General features: G+C 48.1%; 3 protein-coding genes across 4 annotated transcripts; 2 read left to right on the top strand and 1 right to left on the bottom strand.

The window, feature by feature from the left end:
• Window positions 1–1031: 1031 nt before the first annotated feature.
• On the bottom strand, window positions 1032–8731 carry PLAGL2 (PLAG1 like zinc finger 2). 2 transcript variants are annotated; one of them, XM_069034013.1, is made up of 4 exons: window positions 8663–8731; window positions 8092–8201; window positions 6247–6642; window positions 1032–5425 (listed from the first exon to the last, which is right to left on the bottom strand). In XM_069034013.1, exons 3-4 carry the CDS (start codon window positions 6507–6509, stop codon window positions 4204–4206), a joined length of 1485 nt encoding a protein of 494 aa, XP_068890114.1. In that variant the 5' UTR covers window positions 6510–6642; window positions 8092–8201; window positions 8663–8731; the 3' UTR covers window positions 1032–4203. The 2 variants fall into 2 exon arrangements, with proteins under 2 accessions (XP_068890114.1, XP_068890115.1); XM_069034014.1 differs by having other exon boundaries at window positions 6247–8201.
• Window positions 8732–8764: 33 nt separating this feature from the next.
• POFUT1 (protein O-fucosyltransferase 1) lies at window positions 8765–14171 on the top strand. Its single transcript, XM_069034015.1, has 7 exons — window positions 8765–8953; window positions 9217–9338; window positions 9463–9645; window positions 10199–10311; window positions 10970–11162; window positions 11683–11925; window positions 12367–14171. Exons 1-7 carry the CDS (start codon window positions 8794–8796, stop codon window positions 12553–12555), a joined length of 1203 nt encoding a protein of 400 aa, XP_068890116.1. The 5' UTR covers window positions 8765–8793; the 3' UTR covers window positions 12556–14171.
• A 374-nt stretch (window positions 14172–14545) lies between these two features.
• Window positions 14546–24877, top strand: KIF3B (kinesin family member 3B). The gene is made up of 9 exons (XM_069034196.1): window positions 14546–14600; window positions 17869–19307; window positions 19887–19988; window positions 20651–20773; window positions 20886–21004; window positions 21235–21348; window positions 21806–21911; window positions 22120–22298; window positions 22874–24877. The coding sequence occupies exons 2-9, from the start codon at window positions 17925–17927 to the stop codon at window positions 22968–22970; spliced, it is 2223 nt and encodes a 740-aa protein (XP_068890297.1). The 5' UTR covers window positions 14546–14600; window positions 17869–17924; the 3' UTR covers window positions 22971–24877.
• The last annotated feature ends 1496 nt before the right edge of the window (window positions 24878–26373 follow it).

The following is a 26373-nucleotide window of genomic DNA, read 5'->3' as shown; positions in this document are numbered from 1 at the left end:
ACACAAATTTTGGGTGAGGATGGAAACTTGAAGTGGTTCTGTTTGAGCCATTCATCCACTTCACTGTTCAGTGGCAGAACAGCTCCAGGGCTTGGGCAGGCAATTAACTAAAAATAGGCACCTGAGGGAGAATTCAGTCAGCCTGACTAACTGGGATTAGAGGATAAGCAAGAAGGTAGGGTGATGGGAAGCACATCTTTGAAGATTTATTTGTGGAAATTTTAATTGCAGGCAGCAGAAAATGCCTCTGTGGTGTTGTTCTGTCCAGAGAGCAAAGGTGGTGCAATGGTAGAGAAAGGAAAAGGGGATTTTTTTCAGTGAACTGCAGGAAATCTTCCCAGCAGCTGCTATTCACCTGTCAGCAAGGAAGGAATTAAAGAACAAAGAGCTGAGCTCAACAAAAGTACTGAAATCATCAATCTACCAGAGGCGAAAAAAGGATTCCAGTTGAAGTGACACCGTTTTTCAACACTGAGGCTAAAGAGCAGCAATGTTGTGAGACAGAGAATGGGACCTGTCACAACGTGGTGTGTGGGTATTCTGTCATGAAATTCAGTGGAAGCAAATGCAAGGTAACATGTTGTTCCTTCCTACAAATGGATTTGGAGTGAGCTGTAATCCCAGGGGAAAAAAGATCTTCAGCCTTTCACAGGGTTCTGGCAATCTAAACCTGGAAGGATGGGCAAGAGTTAACCCTCTGCTGCCAGGGAGTGGCTTGGCTTGGCTATTTGTTAGTTCTTATTTCTAGGGGGACGTTAAGTCCCTGGCTTTCTGAGAATCCAGGGTCTGATTTATAAGGGCTGGCAAGATCATGTCCTGTCCTTTTGCTGACTGGAGGTCTCTGGGTTTATATCTTAGTTGACTGCACTGTTCCTATTGCTTTGGACACCCCCCAAGCCAGCCAATTTAAAATATTCCTTTATTTAACTAAACCCTCCTGACCAATTATGTGCTGTAGTTGCTGCCCTTGGGCTTGATCTGATGCCATCTTCCTGATACAGGTGTGCCAGGAACAGAGGGATCACAGTGGGATGGTTTGCTGGGCTCTGCCTGGCTGACTCACAGCTGTTTCCTGGACCTGCAGCCCCAAACTTGTGGTCCAAAAAAAAAAAAATCAAACTCAAACTCTTTCTGGGATGATTTTTTTTTTTAATCACATAAGCAGCACAGTGGCTGCCACAGCCCTGCACATACACCACAGAACAGATCGTAGGCTGGGCTGCAGCAATCACCCTCACAGCATGCCAAGGTTACCCTTGTCCCTTACCTCCAGCTGCATGAGCAGGAGCTTGGCTAAGCTGACTTCCACTGACTTGCCTAACAGCTTGGTGCACATGTCCTAACAGACTGGAATTCCCAAGTGCTGTAAGCTTGGATGCTCAAAGCTTTTTTCTTATGAACAGGTAAAAGTTGTTCACCATAATTTGTTCTGTGAATTGCACACTTGCTATTTCAAATGGAATTAGTCTCATTAGTTTTAGACTGATAAAATACTTTCAGATTAAAAACCGTTGTGGTAGAGGAACTTTGAATCCATTTTCCTGTGCAAACACCTGGAATCAGCTCCAATGCTGTCTCTGACCCAGCTGCCTTTGCTGGGTTAGATTTTCCTTGTACTGACAAAGGTTATTGCAGTTCTGCTTGCTAAAGTAGCTGTGGAAAGCAAATCACACGTGCAAATCATAGCAAAATGAATTCCATTTATTCTTTGACAGACTACTGGTAGGAAAAAGATGTCTGGCTCTAAGTTTAGCTACCACTGCTAAAGGAATTCCAGTGATGACATCTGTTCAGAGTACAATGCAGGCAGGAAGCAAGAAAGCTGAATGTTCCGCAGTGGGAGAAGGTGTGTGATGGCATTGCATAAATCTGATAATCCTCACTGGCAGTGAGTCATCAGTTCTGACCATTTATTTCTCAAAAAATAATAATCCTCTCAACTGAAGACAGGGATAAGGCTTGCATATAATTGATAACAGTGTGAAACTCTTTAATTTGCAAAGAGCAAAGCAATAGGAGACAGGCCTGAGGTATTCAATGCTGGTAAACAGACTGGCTGCAATGCCCTGTTTACCTTTGCTAGGTTAGAGAACAAGAAGGCACTCGTTGGACTTGGAAAGGCAACATTTTCCAGTGGAGAAAAGGAAAAAGTACTGCATTCAACTCAGGGAGATCATTGCCACAGGATATTGCTGAGGTAAATAAATCTTATATTACATTTTGATACAAAAGTCTTATTTGCAGCATTGCTGGCTAACCTAAAACAACCGATCTATGTTCTGGAGAATCAATGGATTGCTAAAGAGTCATTCTGGGAAGAATTACTACGCTAAATTAAAAATAAAATTCTGGAGTAAAATGGAAGGGGGACAAGCCTGTGACCAAAAGAGGCACAGCTGATGTCACACGGGGGGATCATGGCTCAGCAGGAAGGAATCTGCATCAACTGAGGTGGATGTGCTCTGGGGAGATGAGAGAGGAGTATCTGGCTTCACCCAAGGAGCTAACAGAGTAGAGGTAGGTTTTGCATTTCCTAGATTTATGGAGAACAATATTGACAGATTTCCTGGTTTATATTGGCCTACAATGGTTCCTCTTTGCTGAGGTATGAAGATCTGCCTGTCCATAGTCATAAACATGCACCAATGCAGAGTGAGTGACACCCATATGTCCTCATCTGCAGTGTAAGTGCCCAGGAAAACAGGAGCAGGAGACAATACAGGTGCTAAATGACACCAGCAGCTGGCTGCCACTTCCCAGTATAACCCTTCTGCCCTGGTAGGTAGACAGCCCATGGAAGAGTTTAAGAGGTAGGGCAGGGAGCAAGGGAAGCAGGACTTTAACTTCAGGAGGCAAGGCTTGAGAAGGAGAGAACAAAAAAGGCCAGTGGAACCAAAAAGTGAAAAGTTGACTGCAGGCCCCAAACCTCAGCATTTGTTAGGACTACTGGTGTTGGGGGAAATGCTTCCAATACACTGACAGAGTGTATATGAAGCTGGGACCAATTTTTCCTTGATTCTTGGATGTTACCACCATTGAGGTTAAATTACATCTTTGAGACTGCTTCCTGGATAAGCCAAAAAGGGTGCTGACCTCAATGAATGGCTGTGGTTAAAAAACCCCAAGACCCAGAAACTCATACTCTGTTCTGCATCCCAAGGGAACCTATGGAGCAGGGCCCTGCAGCCTGTTCTCACCCACACCTGGTACGCCAGTGCTCGATGTCCCGAGCTCCTCACCCAGCTCTCTCACGTGCTTTGGTTTCCAGATCTGTTTGCCTGAGGGAGATATTGAAAAGGGCTCTGTCCATACACCGCACACCAAGCTAAGCTGTGAGAGCTGCTCCATCCCCTTCACTCGGGATAGCCAGCAGGAAAAGGCAGGAAGCTGCTGCCTACAGGGGCAGAGGCTGAAGTGGTCCAAAAGCAATGTATTTCCCCATGGGGGAAGAACATGATAAGTGAAGAGAAATCAGTGCAACCTGACTTCGTTGTGTAAACAGTGTTCTAGCTACACCAGAGATGAACCCAGTGTATTCTGGTGCCTCCTATTTTTGCAATGGCAGAAACAGATTTGTGTTGTGTAAACAATGTTCACCATAATGAGTTTATCCTAATGGCTCCGAAGAGGTGATGCTGAATTCACTATGTAAACGGGCTTGTTGCTTAACACTGATGTGGAGTAAGCTGTGTTGGGTGATGGGATGAGAGGTAGCAGGGAAGGACAGCCTCTTCCCCATTGGCTTCATACAGAGCGGTATCCTGACTTCTTCTCCATGTGGAAGTGCTGGCTGGTTTGCCAGAATTGCAGTGTGGTAACATGAAATGGAAGCTGGACTCTTCAAAAGTTTAGCCCAGGATGAGAGTCTCAACTCCTTCTGAGGGACAGTCCTTTCCCAGAGAGGAACATAGCTCCAGCATTCTCAGGGAAGGTCAGTGCTAAGCGCGGCTCCTGATTCACAGATCAAAAATTAGATAAAATATATCCAGTCTATCAGCTGAAATCTTTCCGCTGTACAGGACTGGGACTCGCACGGGGTATCGGCTGTTCCAGTCTACAAGTGCTCCCTCTGAGATCAGAAACCTCCCGTCTGACCCAGCTCTGCCAGAGCTTTCACACCCCCAAGGAAGGAAGAGTTGTGCGTTTTTAAGGCTCTCCACCAAAGGGTGACCGAAAGATCTGTTCTCCAGTGCTATTTCCAGCTTATTGGAATGCCTGGTGGAACCGTGGCAGCGTGGTTGTGCTCAAGCTGGAGGTGAAGACGGGGGGCAACGAATGAAGGGGCCCAAAGTTCAGCGAGGCCCCGGCTCCGGGAGACTCTTGAGGTTGATGTTGCAAAGTGGTGAGCAGTGGCTGCGCCTCCCCCTGCGAGTAGCCCATGACCAATCCTCCCGATGAGACAGGTGGATTGCAAGGAGGAAGATTTAGGGGGAGGAAGCCAAGGAGATGAGAGAAGTCCATGTTAGCAGCACAGAGAGCCTCTGAGAGGTTAGCAGGGCTCTTGGAAAGCAAAGCCTCATCCAGGGCAGGTGGCTGAGGTGAAGAGGACTGAGGATCACCAGATGAGAGAGACAGGCTGCCAGGGAAGTCTGACAAAAAGCTGTCCACCTCTACTTTGGGTAGTTTCTCAGGCAAATATGAGGTAGATCCAAGCTGATACTTTGGAGGAGGTTGCGGTGGGGAGGAGATGGGAGAAGAAGACTCCAGAGGATAGCTCATTCCCATTGGAAGAGAATTAGGAACCAAAGAATGGGGCATCCCTGAGCTTGGCATGGTTTGGAGATGTGTGCTGTACATGCCCACAGGCAGCATGCCAGGGAAACTCTTACCACCCATCATGTCTCTGGATGCCATACACAGGACAGGACTCAGCTCTTCCTTCACTGCCACAGAGGAGCTGCAGCTGAGCAGACCCAACATGTCCACTGGCTCCGTCTTAATCTTCAGCAGTTCCTGGGAGTGGCTTTTCTTCATGTGCCTGGTCAGGTGGTCTTTCCTCCCAAACCTCTGAGCACAGTACTGGCACAAGAAGTCCTTCCGCCCCGTGTGCACTACCAAGTGTCTCCGCACGTCTTTCCGGGTGTAGAAGCGCCGATCGCAGTGGTCACACGGATGCTTCTTCTCCTTCGCCCCACCGGAAGCCCGCCTGGAATGAGCTTTGAGGTGCTCCAGCAGGACCTGGGTGCTCTCAAAGGTCTGGAGGCACACCTTGCAGCTGAGGTCACCGCTGGCAGCCGCATGCATGGCCAGGTGTCGCCTGAAGCCCAGTTTGGTGTTGTAGTTCTTGCCGCACTCGGGACAGTGCAGGGCCTCCTTGTTGGGATCATGGGTCTGCAGGTGGTTCCGAAGGTGATCCTTCCGGTGAAACATCTTCTCGCAGTACATGCACTGGTGAGGCTTCTGAGCAGAGTGCGTGGCCATATGCCTTAGGGGAGAAAAGCAGGAAAGGTCAGACAAACATCCAGCCCCTGAGGGAACACATGCTAGTTTTCCAAAATTCTCCTTGTGTCCTACACTTTACGGCACAAAAATCTCAGATGGCATTTTACCTCCACTAAACAAGGAGCACAGGAACACAATGCTTCAGGCAAAACCTACAGTCTGTCCCAGCAGCTGTCTCTCTCTCCTCAGCTCCTGCTCTCTGCTGAGGCTGCCAAAGGGAAGTTAGCAAAGAAAACCTCCCTAGTTTGTGACACTAGGTGAGAAAACTTCAGTTCATCAGGAGGGTCAGTCTGTGGCCAAGTCTGCTGACAGCTACTGTGCTCTGATTTCACCTTGGTATCTCAAATTCTCCTACAACGTGGTTCATCTGATTTCAAGTTCTCAGTCATCACTGTTTAATTAGTTTGTGTTGTACTTCACTACATAAATGCGAACTCTACTTCTCCATACTGGAGCAACAGCTGCCATGGAATTATCCCTGTGGTTAGAGGCAGGACTTAGGAATGTAAACGCTATTCTAGCTTTTCATTCTGTTTTTTAACCTCTGAACTTCACTTTCTGTTTCTATTTCCTCCTCAGTGAAACAAAAAACAGCCTGAGCTCAGGATAAAGCATGAGCTGAAGTTCTCTGGAAGGCGCCTTAAGAGATGCCAAGTATGGTAATGTCTGGGACTCAACTGCTTTGCAAGGTAAAAGGGCATTTCCCCTCCTCCAGCTTCTCAGAAATTCAACCAAAGACACACGAGGGAGGGGGTTTCCTCTCTCTCCTGGCACTGCTGGGCAGAGGCACTTGCAGATACCTACCTATAGAGCTTGTACTTGGAAGCAAAGGCCTTGCCACAGTGCAGCTGGGGGCAGTTGTAGGGCCTCTGCTCCGAATGGGAAAGTGTGTGAGTTCTCAGCTTGTCCACGTGAGGGAAGGAGGGCTCCGATAGTTCACACTGGCATTTTCCCTGACTTTCAGTCTCTTCACCTCTTGGTCTGGGGACTAATTTCCAGCCTGTCTCTTCCTCCTCCTGCTTTGCATCTTGAATCCAGTTGGGAACACTGGGAAAAAATGCCGTCATGGCAGGTCTAGTAGAACATGGCCATGTCAAGCAGAACTCGACCCTGTGGGCGTCTCGCTGTGATGTTGTCCCGGTGCAGTTTTCTGTTGGAGCCCCCTGTGACCAAACTGCTTTAATAGCAAAACTTCTTCATCTGAAATCACAGAAGGCTGGTGTTAAGACACTGCATCCTTCACCTATGCACACAATGACCATTTGAAGATGTGTGCTCCCAGACATGGGGAACTCCAATCTCCACAACGTTTTTTTGTCTTTATCCCCTTAACCGTTACCTGAATAAAATTAAGTTAAACTTTTTCTGAATTACATTTTTTGCAACTATTAAGAGCCAGTGTTACCTGTTGGATGTACTTTCTCCTGAAAGATCATCGAAAGGTGTCTATTTAAAAGCTCTCAATTCCTTTCACTGTGTGTTTTGTGGATCACTTCTCATCCCATTTTTTCATATTCTCACTTGCTTTTGGTCTCTGCTTACATGGAATTCCCTCCTAGAGGTTCTCAGAGAAACCAAGGTTCTCTTGTACTTTCTTTTCCCATCCTTTCTACTACCAATCTGGTACACTGGACAAGACCATCTCCAAAGCAAACTGACCTGAACCTCCACATGTGGCTGAACAGGGCTGAGGAAGAAAACTTGCAATTATCGTCAATATCACACCTTTTTCTGGAAGGCAACGGATGCTGCTCCTCTTCAGAGTGGGATTACTCATTGTATTTTCACTTTTCGATTGTGAGGCAGATTCTGCCTCTCTGGATTAGCAAGTTTTCTACTGTAATGAGCAATTTTTAACTCTTTTTTTTTTCTTTGACACTCTCATCCATTAATAATGGAAGCTCAGACTGTTTCCTGTTCAACAAAATACACCTCCTGTAAGCTCTTCTGGCTTTCATGTTGACGAGGTTCAACATTAATCTCTCTTAGCAGGTTGTTCTTGAGTTGTGTGGTGGTGAAGTACAGCATTTTTATAGGTTCTAGCGCCAGCTCGACTGGTAAACGGTCAGCTGAAATAAAACCGATCTCTTTCACTCAATTTGGCTGCCTGAGAAACTCTTCTTAAAATAGCATCAAACCCTCAAGCTCTTTCTCACTCCATGATTGCTTCAGAGGAGGAACTTCCTGCTGCACATCAACATGAGCGTGAGTTGTGGGCAGGATGTGCAACTGTGAGGGAACAAACCAACCCCCGGCAAGAAAGTGCTCAAGGAACGTTATGAAGAGCTGAAATAACAATTACTGTGACTACACCATCACCCCCAATACCATGGATGGTTCCCTCAGGGTGGAAAACACTGGGAAATGGGATCACTCCAAGAAAACATGTCACTGTGAGGTTTGGGAATGCCTGTTAAGAACAAAACTTGGTTTTGTGCAGGCTGAATCTACGTGGTCAGAGCAGAACAATAAAGGACCAGAACTGCTGAGGTGCCACTTTGGGACAAATCAGCGTGATGTGACAGCTGCTCTGACCCCTCAGGGTGCAGGAGGCCTGTGGTTCAGAGCAATCTGTCTTTTTGGGTGCTAAAACCATGAGTATTTCACCTCTCTATGAAATAGGTCCCAGAAAATATGAGCGTTCTCTACCTCTTGCTCCAGAGCTGTGCCGGTGTCCCGGGAGTCTCCGCCACTTTCACCAGGGAACTGCTCCTTTCCCTCCAAAAAAGCCCGGCCATCTGGGCCAGTTTCAAAGCTACCTGGAAGAAGACAAGAGTTTGGATTTGGATGTCTTTAATAGTAAGGCGGATACACGACCACACTGGAATTTTAGGGAATTCAGAGGTGCTGTTGCAACCGCCTTGCAAACGGCGGAGGTGCCGGGGGGTGGCCGCGAATTGCCCTCCGGGTAACTCGCTCCCCCACTCCGGCACCTCCACTGTTTGCCTCGGAAGCCAACCGGGAGATCTCCACCGCCGGGAGCGCTCCGTGGATAATGCAACCCCGGCGGAGCGGGACCACACATCCCACCCCCGCCCCACAGCCCGGAGGGGAGGGAGGCGGGCCCGGCCTACGCCCCCCCCCTCCGCCCCGCATCCTCCTCCTCCTCCTCACACGCCCCCCTGTCCCCTGAGGGAACCCCGCCACCGAGGGGAGGGTACGGCCGTGCCACCGCCCCTCCCTGCGGTGCCGCCCCCCTCCCTCGCCCCCCCGCGCTCACCCCGTTCCCCCGGGCCGCGCCAAGCGCGGCTCCGGTCCCGGCCCCGGCGGCGCCATTGCGCGGGGCCTTGTGGGAGTGACGTCACACCTCGGTGGTGGCCGCCAGAGCGGCGCGCCGCGGGGCATGACGGGATGGTGGCGTCGGGCTTTGGCCGCCGACGAGTCGCCATGGCGGTGCCGCCGGTCCCGGTGGTCCTCGTACTCCTCCTGCTCCTCCCGGTGATGGCGGCGGGAGGCGGCGTGGCGCCCGCCTGGGACGAGGCCGGATACCTGCTCTACTGTCCCTGCATGGGTGAGGCTCTCCCGGTGCGGGTCCCCTGTGCATCTCCCGGTTGCATCCCCCGGTGCGACCCCCGGCGCGTGCCCCGGTGTGGTTCCCGTTGCGGTTCCCGTTGCGGTTCCCGTTGCAGACCCTGGTGCAGACCCCGTTTCATCCCCCGGCGAGGTCCGCGGTCCGTCCCCCGCTGCAGTCCCCGGTCCATGTCCCGGCGCATCCCCCGGTCCATGCCCGGTCCATCCCCGGCGCGGTCCCCGCCTGAGCCCCGTCTCTCGCAGGCCGCTTCGGTAACCAAGCCGAGCACTTCCTGGGAGCCCTGGCCTTCGCCCGCGCCCTCAACCGGACCCTGGCCGTGCCGCCCTGGATCGAGTACCGGCACCACCGCCCGCCCTACACCAACGTGAGCCCCCGGCGGGCGCGGGGAGGGAGCGGGGGCGCGGCGGGCAGGGCTCGGACCTCTCCGGGGATGAGCTGCGGGCCCCGGGTGAGGGTACCCCCGGTTCAAGGGCTCTATTCCCCCACAGCTGCACGTCCCCTACTCGGAGCACTTCAGGCTGGAGCCGCTCCGGCGGTACCACCGCGTGATCAGCCTGGAGGAATTCATGGAGCACCTGGCGCCCCGGCACTGGCCGCCCGGCAGGAGAGTGGCTTATTGCTTCGAGGCTGCTGCCCAGAGAAGCGCGGACAAAAGCACGTGTCCCATGAAGGTGAGTTCCTCCCCAGCCCCGCGGGCACGGCTTAATTCCAAAGGCTACGACTGACTCATTCAGGTCGCCATTGATTTGCAAATTTGGGAGTTGCCCACCGCAAATCGGTCTGTGTGGCATTGCTTTCACCACTTGTGGAGTGGCTGCTGTGCCTTCATCAGTTGCCTTTGTCTTCAAGTGCTTGGGGATTGGGAATACAGTCTGTGCAAGTAGATATTATCACTTCAGATTTGCTGGTGACTGTAGCTTATCTCCTGCTCTTTGTTTCCCAGCTGTGGTAGTTTTCCATCTGGTGTTAAAGCAACCTCTCTAACTACAACTTTGGAAGCTGTGGTGTCCTTGTTCTTTAAGACAACCTTTGCAACCTTCTCAGTGAACTTCCCTTAATGTATTTCACTGTCTCCTTCCTGTGGAGCTGGTGTGTCAAACAGGCTGTTGTATTCCAGCTACTTCTGTCCTGGAACAGACTCCTGCTTTGCACCCCAGGATCTTGCTTAGATCATCTTTCAGTCTCTGTGTATGTACTGAATGAACACTTGTCTTTTCTTTGCAGGATGGAAATCCATTTGGTCCCTTCTGGGATCAGTTCCAAGTGGATTTTGATAAGTCTGAGCTCTTCAAGGGAATTTCCTTCAGTCCTGCATACAAGGACCACTGGATCCAAAGGTAGCAAGAAGATGGAAAAGTGCTGTGGGCATTTAGAGTCAGTTGTGAAAGCAGCTGTGACAGTGTATTGTGACTTTACATTCTGGGGGAGAAATTGAAGTGGTTAGTTAGGAATATAATTAAAAATATTAATGCTTTTTCCATTAAATATTTGCTGAGCCCTTCCTGTGGGCATTACTTTAGGTATGAACTCTGTTAGGCTGATTGACTTCTGAGCCGGAATATTTAACTAAAGTATTTATTGATTAAATATGTAATTAATCCTCAAAAAGAATTTGGTTGGTCAGTTGGTGATTATGAACTGTATTGTGCTGGTTACCTCGTGTTTTCAGAGCTACAAGTGACTTTAGTGGTTTTCAGTAAGTTTGGGTGACAGAATTGCTCTAGTCTGGGGTGGAAATGTAACATCTCACTGGTTGGTAGCTCCTTACTGTGTGTATGAGGTTCTTCTCTTTTCGTCTGTCAGATAAAAGGTCTGAGGTAAAATACAGTCCCTGAGATTTCTTCAGTTCAGATGGCAAAACAGCTAAAATTATCTAAATTTGGAGTGATAAATGCTGCATATTTTAGGGTGTTACTGGTTTCCACTCTAACTTTCACAGCAGTCTTTGTGCAGGTTAGGTCATGTTTCAGACTGCTGGGGTTTGGTTTTCCATAGGTTTCCACCCTCTGAGCACCCTGTCCTTGCCTTACCTGGAGCTCCAGCCCAATTTCCTGTCCTGGAGGAGCACCGGCCCCTGCAGAAATACATGGAGTGGTCTGATGCAATGGTGAAGAAGGGAGAAGCCTATATCCAGTCTCTGCTTGTCCGGCCCTACGTCGGCATTCACCTGAGGATCGGCTCGGACTGGGTACGGCAGCGGCTGTAGGCTGGTGACAGTGGGATGTGGACAAAGCTGCACAGAAAGGAGCTGTGCCGGGAGAGCCACCTGATCCCTGCTGGCATTCAGGAGCTCCCTGTGTGTTAGCAGTGCTGCTGGGATTCTTTCAGACAGGCAGATGTGGGGGGATGTAGTGGTGTTTTCTCACTCGAATGTGATACTTTGAAAAGGAAAAAAGGTTGTGGCGAGGTGGGGTTCAGCCTCTTCTCCCAGTGACAGGACAAGGGGAAATGGCCTCAGGTTGCACCAGGGGAGGTTCAGGTTGGACATTAGGGAAAAATTCTTCACTGAAAGAGTGATTGAGCACTGGCTCAGCCTGCCCAGGGCTGTGGTGGAATTGCCATTCCTGGAAGTGCCCACAACACAAGTAGGTGTGGTGCTTTCTGATAAGGTTTAGTGGACATGGGGTATCTGTTCAAAGTTTGGACTTGATGATCTTAGAGGTTTTCAACATTGATGATTCTGTGATTCTCTTTCCCTCTTCCAATAGAAAAATGCCTGCAACATGTTAAAGGACGGGACAGCTGGGCCGCACTTCATGGCTTCACCACAGTGTGTGGGCTACGACCGGAGTGCTGCAGTGCCTCTCACCATGGACATGTGCCTGCCAGACCTCAGAGAGATCAAACGAGCTCTCAAGCTCTGGGTGGCAAAGACTGAAGCTAAATCTGTTTATATTGCTACCGATTCCGAGCCCTACACAACGGAAATACAACAGTTCTTCCAGAAAAAGGTGAGTCTTCCAAAAACCTCTTCTGGCAGGAGGGCTTGGATAAAAACCTCCCTTGGATTCTGGCCTGAGGCTGTCACAGACAGGAGGCAGGCAGTTGTGGAATAGGTTATTCACAGCCAAATATTGGCATCTCAAAGTGAATTTGGCTAAAATTCACTTTGAGCAATAAAAATTATCCTGTAAAACTTTTTTTTTTCCAAGAGGTTGAAGAGCATTATCTGACATGGTAGTAAATATTTCCATGAAAAGGACTTAAATTAAATAAACCTAAGTGATTTTCAGAAATGCTCTGACATTGATCTAATCATAAATGAGTTATAGGGCAGAGAAAGACTAAACTCACTCTCTTTCTGTTGTGTATTCCATTTCTAATATTATGCCAAGACATTGGATTCTGATAATAGCTGACTGGATCCATCTGCTCTCCTCGTTTCTCTGCAGTTCAAGGTTGTCAGCTTGCAGCCAGAAGTGCCTCAGATTGATCTGTACATTCTTGGCCAGTCCGACCACTTCATCGGGAACTGTGTCTCTTCCTTCACTGCCTTTGTGAAAAGAGAGCGGGATGTCCATGGGAAACCCTCCTCGTTTTTTGGCATGGACCACCCACCGAGGCTGCGGGACGAGTTCTGACCGAAGGAGGAAGAGGCTTCGTGGTTCCAGGGCTCTGAGCTGGGTCCTTGGTGCTGCAGCATTCCCTCTGGGCAGTCATTGCTGGGCTGTGGGAGAGCTCCTGCCCTCCAATGCTCCTCACAATCCCTTCGAGACTGTTCTGTCTGATGTATCCTGTGTTTCCAATGTGAGCTCAGATAGAAATTTTAAATAATGTAGTTTATAGGAAACTATAAACTATATATAGTTCTTTAAGATGTAGCTTTTACAGCTCTCCATTCTCACTACTTCGGGTTCACCAGCAATCATGATGAAGCAGCTGCTCAGATTTCCTCCTCTTTTCTTTCTCTGTTAATTCTTAACTCTCACCTGGAGAAGTTTTGAAGCTTCGTATCCAAAACTGACCATAATTGCTTCTTTTTAAGTGCAAAAATATTGTCAGGCATATCAGGTTCCCTGGAAATGGTTTGCAAGGTGAAGCTCAGAACTGAAAAAGCTCTGGGTTTTATCAAGGACCGCTGTTGTCTTACCAGACCTGTGTCACCACAGTGCCTCAGTGTCCCTTCTCCTGTCCAAAGAGATTCCATACTCAGTGCTGTGGGGCCCTGGATCTCTGTGGTGGTGCTGGAGGAGTGCAATGGGACACAGTGTGACATGGCAGCTGCCTGTTCAGCCTCTCTGCATCAACCTGGGGCAACGGGTGTGCAGGGACATGGGAGGAGATCTGTCACAGCCAGTCCAGAGCTGGAGATTGAGGGCTCATAGCTTCTTAGCTGTTGATATCAGTGAGGTTTTTGTTAGGAGAGAAACTTTGAGCCAAGATTATTACAGTAGCTGTAGTGGGGTTGGGTAAGTCATACCTGTGTCTATGGTAGTGGGTTTTGTTTGGTTTTGTACTTTATAAAAGAGCCCCTCTGAGAGCATTACCCTTGTCTGGGGCAGCTCCCAGTGTAGGTAACTGGAAAATTTACTCATTGATAGGGAAGCAACAGCCCAAACCCCTCTGTTTGGCCTGGTACGGTTTGATGCTGGTAACACTGATGATCCCAATGTGGTGAGACTCAACTCGACCAACGCCTTTTGGTGCTTCTGTGACTTCATTTTCTGGTCCAAAGACTGAGTACAGAACTGTTCATTTTTCAAAAATGCCGCTTGGGTAAGTCTATGGTATCAGAGCTGCTGCCTCCAGTGCACTGCTGCAGTCCAGGCAAGGCTGTTATGAGTGGTTAACTCCAAGTGTCTCTTTTTATGGTGGTCTTTTCCTTCTTGAAATGTTTCTGAGCTCTGAAGGAGTTTGAAGGCTTAGGGGAGTGAGTAAAGAGAGCTAAATGAGAAGGTCCCCCAGGTGTCAAGGTGGCAAAAACTCATGTCTTGTTTCCTCAGTGCTGCAAAAATCATGGGATTTGGGGGAAAATACATCAGATTTGGTGCCTTTGGGAGTCAGGCTTTTGAAGACTTTGAACCTCCTTGTGTCATACAGTTTACTGATCTTGGCGATGCCCTTGGGGCTGCCTTGCATTTGCTGGGGAAGCTGTTCCCCCACCTGTTGGGAAGACAAAGTATTAAATATTAGGGTGGGTTGTTTGGGTTTTTTTAAAGGTATTTTTTGTACTAATAAAAACTTGATTTTGTATTCACTCATAGTGCACCGACATTCCTTCCTCCACTGCAGGAGTCTCTGGTACCAGAGCTGGACTGCACTGCTGCGCTCCAGACAGCTCTAGTTAAGGGGATTTAACTCTTTAAATGTCTTTTCTTTATAATGGTCTTTTTCTCGTTGGAAACATTCCCGAGCTTTGGAGCCTGGGAAATATTCCCAGCCCGGGTGCAGCAGAGCGGCGGGACGCGCCCGCCTGGCGCAAAACCCGGCACTTTCGGCGTTGGCGGAGCGCGGGGTGCCCGGTGCGGGGCGCGGCGGGGCCCCTTTGTCCCGGCTCCATCCGGGAGCGGCGGCGCGGGGCGGGCGCGCCCGTTGCCAGGGAAGCGCGTCACGGGCGGGCGGAGCGGCCGCGCCGCTTCCGGGGCCGCGGGAGGAGCGGCCGAGCGGCTCCATGGTGACGGCGCAGGTGAGTCCGGCCCGGCCCCGCGTCGCGCCCGCACCCCGCCCCGAGCATCCCCAAGCCCCCGGGCCGACGCGGCGCGGGCCGCTGACAGCCCGCTGTTCCCCCCGGCCGCCCCCGGTGCCTCGCGTGGGCACGGCCCGGACCGCGGTGGGGCGGCCGGGACAGCGAGCGCGGGAGGCGGCGGGACCCGCCCGCGGCCGGGCTGCGGGGGCGATGCCGCGGCCGGGTGGCCTCGTTCGCGTGGGTGTCCCCCGCTCCCGGTCCTTCTCCCTCGCGGTCCTTCCCCCTCTCCACGGGCCCGCTCCGCTGTCCCCGGGCCCCCTTCCCTGCAGCGCCCGGTGTCGCAGCCGCGAGGGCGGCGGGGGATGCTCGGGTGAATCCGGGAACGAGCCCGCGGTCCCGGCTCTCCGGGGGAAGGAACACCCGTGGGGTGCCGTGCTGAGGCAATAGCGGTGACCACAAGTGACCCCAGACGCTGAGTGAAATCAGGGCACACCGTGGCACAGGTGGCACACGGGGATGTCCTGCCCGGCCTGCGGAGCATTTGGCAGGGAGGCGAGAGGAGAACAGCAGCACAAAGGGTGGTTTGGCTTGGGAAGGACGGAAAGACACAATTCAACCGTGACATTACGAAACCACAAATATTTGAAAGATTTGAATGGCAAGAAGCAATGGAATGTTTCGAGTGGTACCTCGGGATGTGCAGAGACGCAAGGGAAGGGTTTGGGCAGTTCTGAGAAAATCTTTCAGAGATGTTTAAGCTTAAGGCAGGAAGCAGAGCGGCCTCAGGACATCACCTGTCAGGGCAAGTGGCGGGGCTGAGCACAATGCCTGGGACACTGCTGTCCAAGACAGCCCCTCCCAACCCTGGAAGTTTCTGAGGAAAAGTGGTTGCCTCAGTTTGTATTCAGGTTGTGGCATTGGTCATTTTTTCAGGCGCAACCTTGTGTTGACTGAAATAAATGAAAATGCTTCCGTTTCTGCCCATCCTTCCCTCTTGGTCACCAGGGGTACATTTGCAAGTGCCTCCATCTCGACCTTGACTTGTAGGGACCTGGCCCAGGTCACTTCAGGCTGAAGTAATTTCATAAAAAAATTCCCATCTTTGATGGAGGAGAGTGGATGGCACGGCAGCATTCCCAGCTTTCCTGCCATTCATGTCCAGACACTCTGGCAGCTCAAACATTGCCCTGGAGTTTCTGGGGAATACAAACACTGCTAACTAATTGGTTTTATTTTCCAGTTACACACTTGGATAAATCTGAGAAGAACCATAATTTGTTATGCTTCCAGTAAACTTCACCGCAGTAGCTAAAATAATTGGAGATGATTCGTGATGGGTTGTTATGAAAATAGCCCAAATCAGGGGTAAAATCAATTGTTTGTGACTATAAAAAGAGACTTGCAAGCGAAGTGGGGAAAGGTTTTAAAAGCTGATGGCGAGGAGGTACACCCAGATGAGCAGCAAATGTGCAACATAATTTTTGTTCAAGGTGTACCTCTGGCAAGACTAACTGAACTCCGATCATTTAATATTTGTCATAGTTGCTTACAAAAGCGACACTTCTCGTCAGAATGGTATTTTAGATATTCAATATATAAAATAAATCCATGCTCTCCTTGTCAGAACTTGTGCCTAATTCGAGTATTTGCCAGTGTGAACATGCAGATACGTGACACAGTGGTTGTCATGTGACCTTGTCAGAAAATTGTCTCTTGTGAACTTGAATTACAGGAATGTCTCTGGGAGCTGTGGAAGGAGATGCGTATATTAATGTATACAAGTCCTCGGGATGAGAAGAGGGAGGGTTGTTTTTTGTGATTCTGCCAAGATTTGTCCTCGTTTCACTTAGTCTTTCTGTGTTCATGCTCCAGAATTCGTGTTTGCTGTGGGTCAGACAGGAAGGTCACCTTTATCTGGAGCTGTCAGTTAGGAGGGAAATGGTTTCATTCAGTAGCTACCCAAAATTCCTGTAGCAGTTTGAACTCACTGTGCAGGGTGTAGAGTGAATTCTGAATGACTGTCCAGTTCAGTGCTTTTATGGGAAGAATGAGAAGCAAAGAGTTTCCCCCTGCAGATCCAAGGAAATTCCCAAGGCCATACTGAGGTTTTTGTACAGTTTTTAACTATATTTATCTGCTACTTCTGTTTTACTTTTTGCCAGTCTGACTGTCTGTATATTGGGCTAGAATTGTGCTTCCTTTCCCATCCACTAGCTCTGGTCCTGAAGTTCTCTGCCACCTTGTTGGAGAAGCTCTCCTGATTCATGCAATTATCGAGTAAAAAACAATTAGACAAAAATCCCTGTTTCCTGCTGATCCAGCTGGGAAGGGAACAGTGAACACATCCCAAGGAGGCCACACCTGGACATGTGCCAGCACTACCTGGGACTCCCTGTGTGTATTAGTTTTACACTTAGTTCCAGCTGGCAGAAGGACCTCAGGGCTCTTCTTGGAAGATATTTTGGAAATAAAAAGCGCTATTAGAAGCCACATGGCATTCCCCAAGCTGTGCCATTGAGATCTGCCATGTGAGGCTTTAGCAGTGACTGCTTTAGCAGGAACACAGGCTTTTTGCTCCATTTTCAGTGGCAGCTCATCTTGCTGATGACTGGAGGATGGACCAGTGTGTTCTGTCTACCCAGAGTCATGAACAGCTTGGATCCGTGATCTGGGTTTATGCAATGTGAGTTTAGGTTGATGGTGAGTCCTGTAAACCTGATGCAGTTGGAACACCAGAGCAGGAGTGATGTCAGTAGGTCAGCGTAGTTGAGCAGGGCTGGCTTTTGTGGGGAATCCTGATAAAAGTATATTGCCAAAAGAAATTATAATAGCAGACTTGTGCTCCAGAGAGAGCAAGGCTGTACTAGATTTTCAAACTGGGAGATTTAAAACAAAAGGCCTGACTGAAAAAAAAAAAAAAAAAAAAAAAGCATTCTTTTTATAAATAGTTTAAAAAGGTTTATTATTATTTTTGAGGGTCAAGAAAAGGATCTTTACCAACCGTAAAGATGTGATTCAGTGATGAATTTTTGCAGCAGAGCTTGTAAAAATGATACCATTTGATGCACAGCCTTTGGTAAAATTATTCTGTCTCAGTTCAGGCCTTTACAGGGGTTTCATGTTGTACGTTATTTTAGTTCTTCAAAATCCCTTGCAGCTTAATGAATGCAAAATGCTGCTCAAATCAATGAAGCAAGTCTTTGGCTTTGTGAAAAGCTGTCCTTGCAGTAAACTGCCTTCAGACATTCCTGCTTTGTTTTTGTTTCAGGTTTCTAGCACGGGATCATCCATCAGTCGGATCACACCAGCCGCAGCCCCGCTGTCATGTCTAAGTCAAAGAGCTCCGAGTCCGTGCGGGTGGTCGTGCGCTGCCGGCCCATGAACAGCAAAGAGAAAACCGCTTCCTATGAAAAAGTTGTCAATGTGGATGTCAAGTTAGGGCAGGTCTCAGTGAAGAATCCACGGGGATCATCTCATGAACTGCCTAAAACTTTCACCTTTGATGCTGTGTATGACTGGAATTCCAAACAGGTCGAACTCTACGATGAGACCTTCAGACCTCTCGTGGACTCTGTTCTGCAAGGGTTTAATGGGACAATCTTTGCCTATGGGCAGACTGGGACAGGGAAAACATATACAATGGAAGGGGTGCGTGGTGATCCTGAAAAGAGAGGGGTCATCCCCAATTCATTCGACCACATCTTCACCCACATCTCTAGATCTCAAAATCAGCAATACTTAGTTAGAGCGTCTTATTTGGAAATTTACCAAGAAGAAATCAGAGACTTGTTATCAAAGGATCAGTCCAAGCGGCTGGAGTTGAAGGAGAGACCAGACACGGGGGTTTTTGTTAAGGATTTGACCACCATTGTTACGAAAAGCGTCAAAGAGATAGAACACATCATGAATTTGGGAAACCAGAACCGCTCCGTTGGTGCCACCAACATGAACGAGCACAGCTCTCGATCTCACGCCATTTTCCAGATCACTATCGAGTGCAGCGAGTTGGGACTGGATGGAGAGAACCACATCCGTGTTGGGAAGCTCAACCTGGTTGACCTGGCAGGCAGCGAGCGGCAAGCAAAGACCGGAGCACAGGGGGAAAGGCTGAAGGAAGCCACTAAAATCAATCTCTCCCTCTCAGCTTTGGGCAACGTTATCTCTGCACTGGTAGATGGCAAAAGCACGCACATTCCGTACCGGGACTCCAAGCTGACCAGGCTACTCCAGGACTCATTAGGTGGCAACGCCAAAACTGTGATGGTGGCCAATATAGGCCCTGCCTCTTACAATGTAGAGGAGACACTGACCACACTGAGATATGCCAACCGTGCCAAAAACATCAAGAATAAGCCACAAGTGAACGAGGATCCTAAGGAGGCTCTGCTGCGGGAATTCCAGGAAGAGATTGCTCGGCTCAAGGCACAATTGGAAAAACGGTCTATTGGCAAAAGAAAGAGGAGAGAAAGGAGAAGGGAGGGTGGGGAAGAGGAGGAGGACACTGAAGAGGGTGAGGATGAAGGAGATGACAAAGACGATTATTGGAGGGAGCAACAAGAAAAGCTGGAGATTGAGAAGAAAGCTATAGTCGAGGATCACAGCTTGGTAGCAGAAGAAAAGATGAGGCTGCTGAAAGAGAAGGAAAAGAAAATGGAGGACCTGAAGCGAGAGAAGGAAGCAACAGAGATGCTAAGTGCAAAAATCAAGGTAGAATTGTCATTGTCTTCCTTGTCATACTCTTTGAAAGCAGTTTGTTTAGGCTGTGGGGAAAATAAAGGGTTTCCCAATTTGGAAAGATATTTCACAGGAAGTTTCCAGGACAGTGATTTGTGTTTAGTTTGGAAGATTTTAAAATAAACTATTTCTAGCCAGAAGCTGAAGTGTCCACTATTAATTACATGTTTCAATGTTCATGAGTTGTTTCATTGTTCTTATGTGCTGATCTTAAGCAATTGGCACGATAAAAGACAATGCATCTTTTCACAAGCTGTGGCACAGGAAAGGTTTCATCCTTTCACAGATCATTAGCAAGTTCTTTACAGGGGAGCACACATTTTGGTTCTCCAGCTTTGCCACACATTGCAGTGGGGACTTATTCTAAACAAGTTACTGTTGCATTAATCCCACAGTTTTATAGGAATTTTAAGAAATAGGGATTCTTGTAGCAGCTGCCTTGAAAGAGAAGGTTAAATGAGGGAGCTGCCCTGAAGAAGTTGTATCCATAGGAGAGAAAGTTACCTTCTGTGGTCACTGAGAGAAACTTCTGACCCTGGTTTTTCCTTTCAGACAATGGAAAGCAAGCTGCTGGTGGGAGGGAAAAATATTGTGGATCACACAAATGAACAGCAGAAAATCCTGGAACAGAAACGACAGGAAATTGCAGAACAGGTACAAGGAAGGAGATTTGTTATTTTGTATAAAAAGCCTTGCTGCGGAACTTTTGTAAAACATTGTGTTGGGGAAATTACCAGAAAAATTTTCCAGGATTAACCCTAAAATTGGTTTAATGGCAATCATTTATTGAAAAGAAGGGGGAAGGGCTTGTGTCAGATTAGTCATTATTTGAAATATGTAAAGAAGGTTTATCACAGTTTTGTTCTAGCTCTTCATGGTAAAGATTTGCCTCCTATCTTGACTGGAGCTGTTTGTAAGTGAAGAAATATTTCTAAGACATCTAAGAGTACCAGCTTGGCCTTTAGCTCAAGGGAGGGGTCTTTACTCTGCACTAAAAGTTCATTTTCTGCTATGCAAATTCCGTTGGTGATTCTTAAATACAGTAACCAGTACGAACTGATAAAAAGGAAAGAAAAAAACAATCTAAAAATGGCATTTTGTTCCTTTAGTTGAAGCTTGAGCCTTGTTCACACTGTCTGATTTTAACTGCAAAATAAGGACAAATAAGAGTTAATGCTTCTGGTATTTCTATGGCAAGAGATAGGAAGAACTGGAAGGCAGGGAAGGACACCCATCCTGAGCATTAGTATCGTGTGTGTCAGCTAGAGGTGACAAGGTAATTGTGGTCTTTAATGCCATCTTGTCACATTCTTCAGAAACGTCGGGAGCGAGAAATCCAGCAACAGATGGAAAGTCGGGATGAGGAAACACTAGAGCTGAAGGAGACCTATAGTTCTCTGCAGCAAGAGGTGGACATAAAGACCAAAAAACTCAAAAAGGTAAAAAGAAAATGATTCCCTGTCTACCAGGCTGGGAATAAAATCAACTTGTGTGTGAAAGTGAGAGGAGCATTGGCAAGTGACGGATTTTGGCTCTTGTTGTGTGCTTCAGTTATTTTCCAAGCTGCAAGCTGTGAAGGCAGAGATCCATGATCTCCAAGAAGAGCACATCAAGGGGCGCCAGGAAATGGAACAGACCCAGAATGAACTCACCAGGGAACTAAAGCTAAAGTAAGTCCCATCACTCCATTGCCTGCTAATAACTGTAACAGAGAGGGTTTCTCGGGATGGGGAGTGGAGGACTGCCTTGCACATACTTGTGGAATAAGATTTAAACATGAGAAAACTAAATCATTCCTCCTTTTCCAGGGTTGTATTACATCAGTGGGAGAGGAGCAGTGAGGAAAGTCATGTACTAATTATGTCTCTTGTATATCTCTTATTTCTGTGGTTGCATGTAGGCACCTGATTATTGAAAACTTTATTCCCTTGGAAGAAAAGAATAAGATCATGAACAGATCATTCCTTGATGAAGAGGAAGACAACTGGAAACTACATCCCATAACCCGTCTGGAGTGAGTGTACTTCTGCTCTTTTCTTGGGATGGAATTACAGGTCACAGGAAACCCTCTAGCTGTCAAGAACAAAAGAGGGATTGAATTGGGGATTTAAACTGGCCCTTTAGAGTTCACAGCTTCTTGATGCATAATAAAATAAACCAAAACAATTTATTCCTCTTAATAGGTGCTGTAAAACAGAAATGTACAGTTAGGAGAATTCTTGGAAGATTGTGATTTTTCTAATAAACAAACCCAATAATTATATGTAAAATATATGTAATAGTGCATTCACCATTAAAATAGCAGTGCATTCCTATCATATTTCTTTCCTGCTCCTACAAATGCAGCTTGGGTGGTTTCTGCTGTGTTGAAACAGATTTCTGCCTGGAATTTGCAGATGTTGTAGCTCATAAACTCCAAGAGGAGCCTTTGGTTTTAGGATATAACAGACTGAGTCTCTGTTTTCACCTAGTAACCAGCAGATGATGAAAAGACCAGTATCTGCTGTGGGGTACAAAAGGCCCCTGAGCCAACACGCCAGGACGTCCATGATGAGTCACACAGAGGCTCGGTACAGGGTAAGCCCACATGTGGTTGAACCTTTGTCTCTTCAACCTCCTGATCAGGGGAATGTGAATTCCAGAGGGGATTGTGTGTTCTTCTTTGAGATGTAAATTTGTAGTGTCCTGCATACATTTATAAAGTACTTCAGATTAAGTTTCTGGAGGGAAAAGTAGCAGTTAGTATGAAAACATGGAGATTTTGATTGTGCTTTTCCTATCTCAGGCAGAGAACATCGTGTTACTGGAACTGGACGGGCCCAGCCGAACAACAAGGAACTATGAAGGCCCAGCCATTGCTCCCAAGGTTCAGGCAGCTCTGGAAGCAGCTCTGCAGGAAGAAGATGAGATTCAAGTGGACGCCTCAACCTTTGAGAGCACTTCAAATAAAAAATCAAAACCCAGGTGAGTCAGACCTTCCCTGAGCAAACTGGCCCACAGGAGAGGTGCAAGTGCAGTTGCTGTTGGTCAGCACTTCTCATCAGTGAAGCTGAGCTTTGTAGATAAGCAGAGAAAGAAAGGAACATAGAATCATAGAGTCATTAAGGTTGGAAAAGACCTTTAAGATTTGAGGTCAGCCTTCAACCAAATCCCACCATGCCACTAAACCTTATCACAACAACTCATTTTTTGAACACTTCCAGGGATGGAGATTCCACCACTGCCCTGAGCAACCTGTGCCAGGGCTCAACCACTCTTGCAGTGAGGAAATTTTTCCTAATATCGAGCCTGAACCTCCCCTTGTAGGACTTGAGGCTGTTTTACCTTGGTCTGTCACTTGTTACTTAGAAAAGAGGCCAACCCCTGCCTCCCCACAACCTTCTTTCAGGGTGTAGGACATAAGACAGAAAAAAAGCTGAAACTGTTTATTAGAGAAAAACTCCAGTAAAAAAATCAGCTTTTTGAAGATTAATTGTGGAAAGTAATAGGTGACATTGTTAGATCTTTTCTTGTTTATATTTTAATTTTTGCTTCCTCAGACCGAAAACTGGAAGGAAATCGGCGGCATCCTCATCAGGATCAGGCACCCCCAGTTCTCAGCTCTACCCACAGTCACGAGGGCTGGTTCCAAAATAAAACCAGCAACTCCTCTCCAAGGAGGGAACAGCCTTTACCTTCTGGGAGCAGAGACAAGGACAAACCTGCAGAGAGAGCTCCTGGCCAGCCTCCAGCCCCTTTCCCTGGAGATGGCCTTGTTGCTGTTTAACTGACTCAGGCCAGTCCAGGGGCACTGAGCCATGGGAAGATCTGTGCTTGCAACTCAGCATTTGGCCTCTGTGGGAAATGGATTTTAGTTAGGAAATCAAAAATGCATGAGGTACGTTACAGTGTGTTAGGAGCAATGGGAAGCATGGGGATCACCTCACAGCATCACCGTCCTCCTCCTGCACCAGCCCTTCTGCTGCACGAGGCTTTTTGGCTGTTGGGCACTAAGAAGACAGAGTTGGAAGTCATCTCAGCAGAACCACCAATCTCCAGGTCCACAGTGAGAACCAAAAGAGGCTAAAAAGCAGAGGATCTATTCAAACTTGACAAGGTGCATGGTTCTTCCTCTTCCTGCTTGAGAGACTGGCATCATCACCTGGGGTACAGGCACTGGTCTGAACAGGCAGGATGGCAGTGGCCAGCGTGTCCTCACCGCCACACAGCTGTGCCTCCCCATAGGGCTGTAGGACAGAAAAGGGTCTTGAAAACAACTCTGTGGTCTCCAGAAAGGAAGCAGTAGAATCTGAAGTCCTTTCTTTGTTTACAGGCATAAGTGAGAGCTCCTCTAAGCTGACCTACAGACCTTACCCCTACCAACAGAAACCACCTTGTCAAAGAACACCTCTGCACGCCAGTGTCAGCTCCACAGCTTTGCTCCTCTCTCTTGCCTCCATCTTTACCCCTGGCATTTAAAACCAGTCTCCATATGACATCTTTAATGGCATATGGCCATTTTCTCATGCCTCCTACTGTTGATGGAAAACGTAGCATTAGCTCAGAGCTCTCCCTACCAGGCTCAGACTCTCAGCTGGGCAGAGAACTGGAACTTGGAGCTGCCTTTGAGTGTACTCCTGGGAGTTTGGTCCCTTCTCTTGGTGTCTAAGGAGGTTCAGCATTCAGTGCCTCTTGTGCCTCACCTGTTCCATGTTAAGCAGCTTTCTCTCTGCACCTCCCAGCCTACTCAGAGCCCACTCAGAGCCACCTAACCAAGGCTGGTGGTGGAAGCTGGTGTTAATTCCAGGGGTTTTACTTCGAAAACAAGGGAGGAAGAACTGCTTTTGACAGTCTCCTTGCAAAGCTGCCCTATGACTAAAGCAGGCTCGTGTAGCAGGGTAGAGGGAGGTGAACTCCATGCTAAGGACAGAGTAAGGTGTCCCTGTCTAGTGTCCCACAGCTCATTCGTAAGTTTTAGTTCACTGTATATTGAGACTTGGGATGTTACTTTTCCTGGTTGCTCTTGGCTGTCATCCTGTGAACGTTTTTACCCGTTTCCCTCACTGATGACTTCCTCCAGACTGACACGTGTGAGTGTGTGAGGACTTGCCTGGTTGTAGAAATGCTCTGATGTGTGGACTCTGCCTTGTGCTCGTTAAGTGTCCACGGAGTGACTTCACCCAGGCTGGAGAACTCCTTTCTACTGACCCCCTGAGCAGGAGGAACTGAGTGCTCAGCACAGCTCACCTGTGCATCCTGCAGGCACAGTGCCCAGGTGAGCCAGGTGGGCCCCTTGAACACCAACTGGGCTGCTGCAATCCATGGGCTACTTTCCTGGGCCACAGGGTTAATATATGTATACACATATATGCACACATATATATATATTAGTTTTGGTGGAGGAAGGAGGGATTTGCTTTTAATTGAGAGAGCAGGCATATGACCAATTTCTTTCAACCTGAACATGGAAACCCAGCATAATCTTCATTTTTACAAAGCACTGTTTATGTCCAGAGAGCCTTTTAACTGGCTCTTGTTGCATAATATAACATCACCTTCTCTTCCCTCTCCTCCCTCTTTCTCTCCAGCACATAATCTTCTGTACTAGGACATTTTAAAAGATGATTGTATGGTTTAAGTGCTCAGAGACTTGAAATTAAACAAGGCGGGGAGGGGGGGTGGGGGGAAGTGTTTAAAACCCTGAAATAGCAGCACAGTATATAACCACGTCTATGTACATACCTAAGTACACATGTTTTATGTGAATAATGCATACACAGACACATCCATGTCTGCACATGTGCACACTCTTCCTCAGTTGCTACTATTCCATAGGGAATTCTAGTCTATATTAAACTCATATGCTGGAAACTGCCCTCGTGGCAGGGCTGGTACCGTGGAACTCTGCAGTGCAAACCTGTTTTCATGTTGATGAGCCAGCTGGTGTCAGAAAGGCTCTGGTTTTAACTCTGTAGAAATTCATTAGCAAGGTGAAAGAAACTCAGTAGAGTGGAAAAGAAAAAATCTGCATATTTAGTCATTGTATGTAAATTGGGGCTTTGGGTGGTGATTTGGTCAGTGTGTTCATGGGCAATCTCGGCCTGTTACAGAAGCTTTTGGATTCTCATTCCAATGGACTTAACCCTCACCAGATGCTCAGTAGCACTGATATTAAGATACATTGTCTTAAGCTGTACAAAACATACTGAGCTCCGGTTTGAAGCTTTTAAGAAACATTCCTGCCGAGTTTGCCCTTTTCTGGTGTTATCTGAACCATCTGGGCTTCCTGCTGGTTAACCAAAGGCAGGAAATCCAGCTGGAGTCCTGGAAGAGGCCCTGGGACAGCCATGCGCCCGTCACCTTTTCTTCTTAGGAATGTTTAACATTCAACATAATTGTCTTTGCTCTGATCTGTATAATGGGATCTTTTTTTTGAAAAAGTGGCATGGAGCAGGAGTCGGCCCGTGGGAGCAAGCGCCACAAGACACTGAAGCATAGGAATTAAAGCACTTTGTTAAATCCTTAACTTAGGTCTAGCGCCTTTTAAAAAATATTTGCATGCTGCTTGAATCTTCTAAAACACATACCTCTGCCAGAGCACCTGGGGCTGCGCCGGTGCCTTATACAGATCAGAGCAGGCAGTGTTCAGTCAGTTTTAGGTGTGTGAGTCTGCCCTCGCTGAACACGCAGCGCTGGAGTCTCAGTGAGGCACCTGTGTACCTGGACCTGTCCTCTCTCCTGTCTGTGCTGGGCGATGTGCGCCAGTCTTTAAACAGTTCAGTGTAATTCCTGGGGGTCTGTTCCTGCTGTGCTCAAAGACAGATTGGAAAAGAGAACCTGCAAAAGCCATAATTAGCTACGGAGATGGAACTGAAATGAGAACACTGGTCCTGCCTGCTGCACTGTGCAGTGGGGGGTTGACTCTCGGGTCCAGGTGCTTACTGCCTTCTCCAGCCCCCTTTCTTTTTGAAGAGGTGACCCAGGATCCTTCTATGGGCACAGCTGTCGATGACAACTCAGCTCCTTGGAGATACACCCACCTGCGCCTTCTCTTAGGTGA

The sequence above is a fragment of the Aphelocoma coerulescens genome, chromosome 20, assembly GCF_041296385.1.
Source record: "Aphelocoma coerulescens isolate FSJ_1873_10779 chromosome 20, UR_Acoe_1.0, whole genome shotgun sequence".
Classification (NCBI taxonomy): domain Eukaryota; kingdom Metazoa; phylum Chordata; class Aves; order Passeriformes; family Corvidae; genus Aphelocoma; species Aphelocoma coerulescens.
The sequence above is the reverse complement of the archived record's forward strand: the minus strand, read 5'-3'. Positions and strand labels throughout refer to the sequence as shown.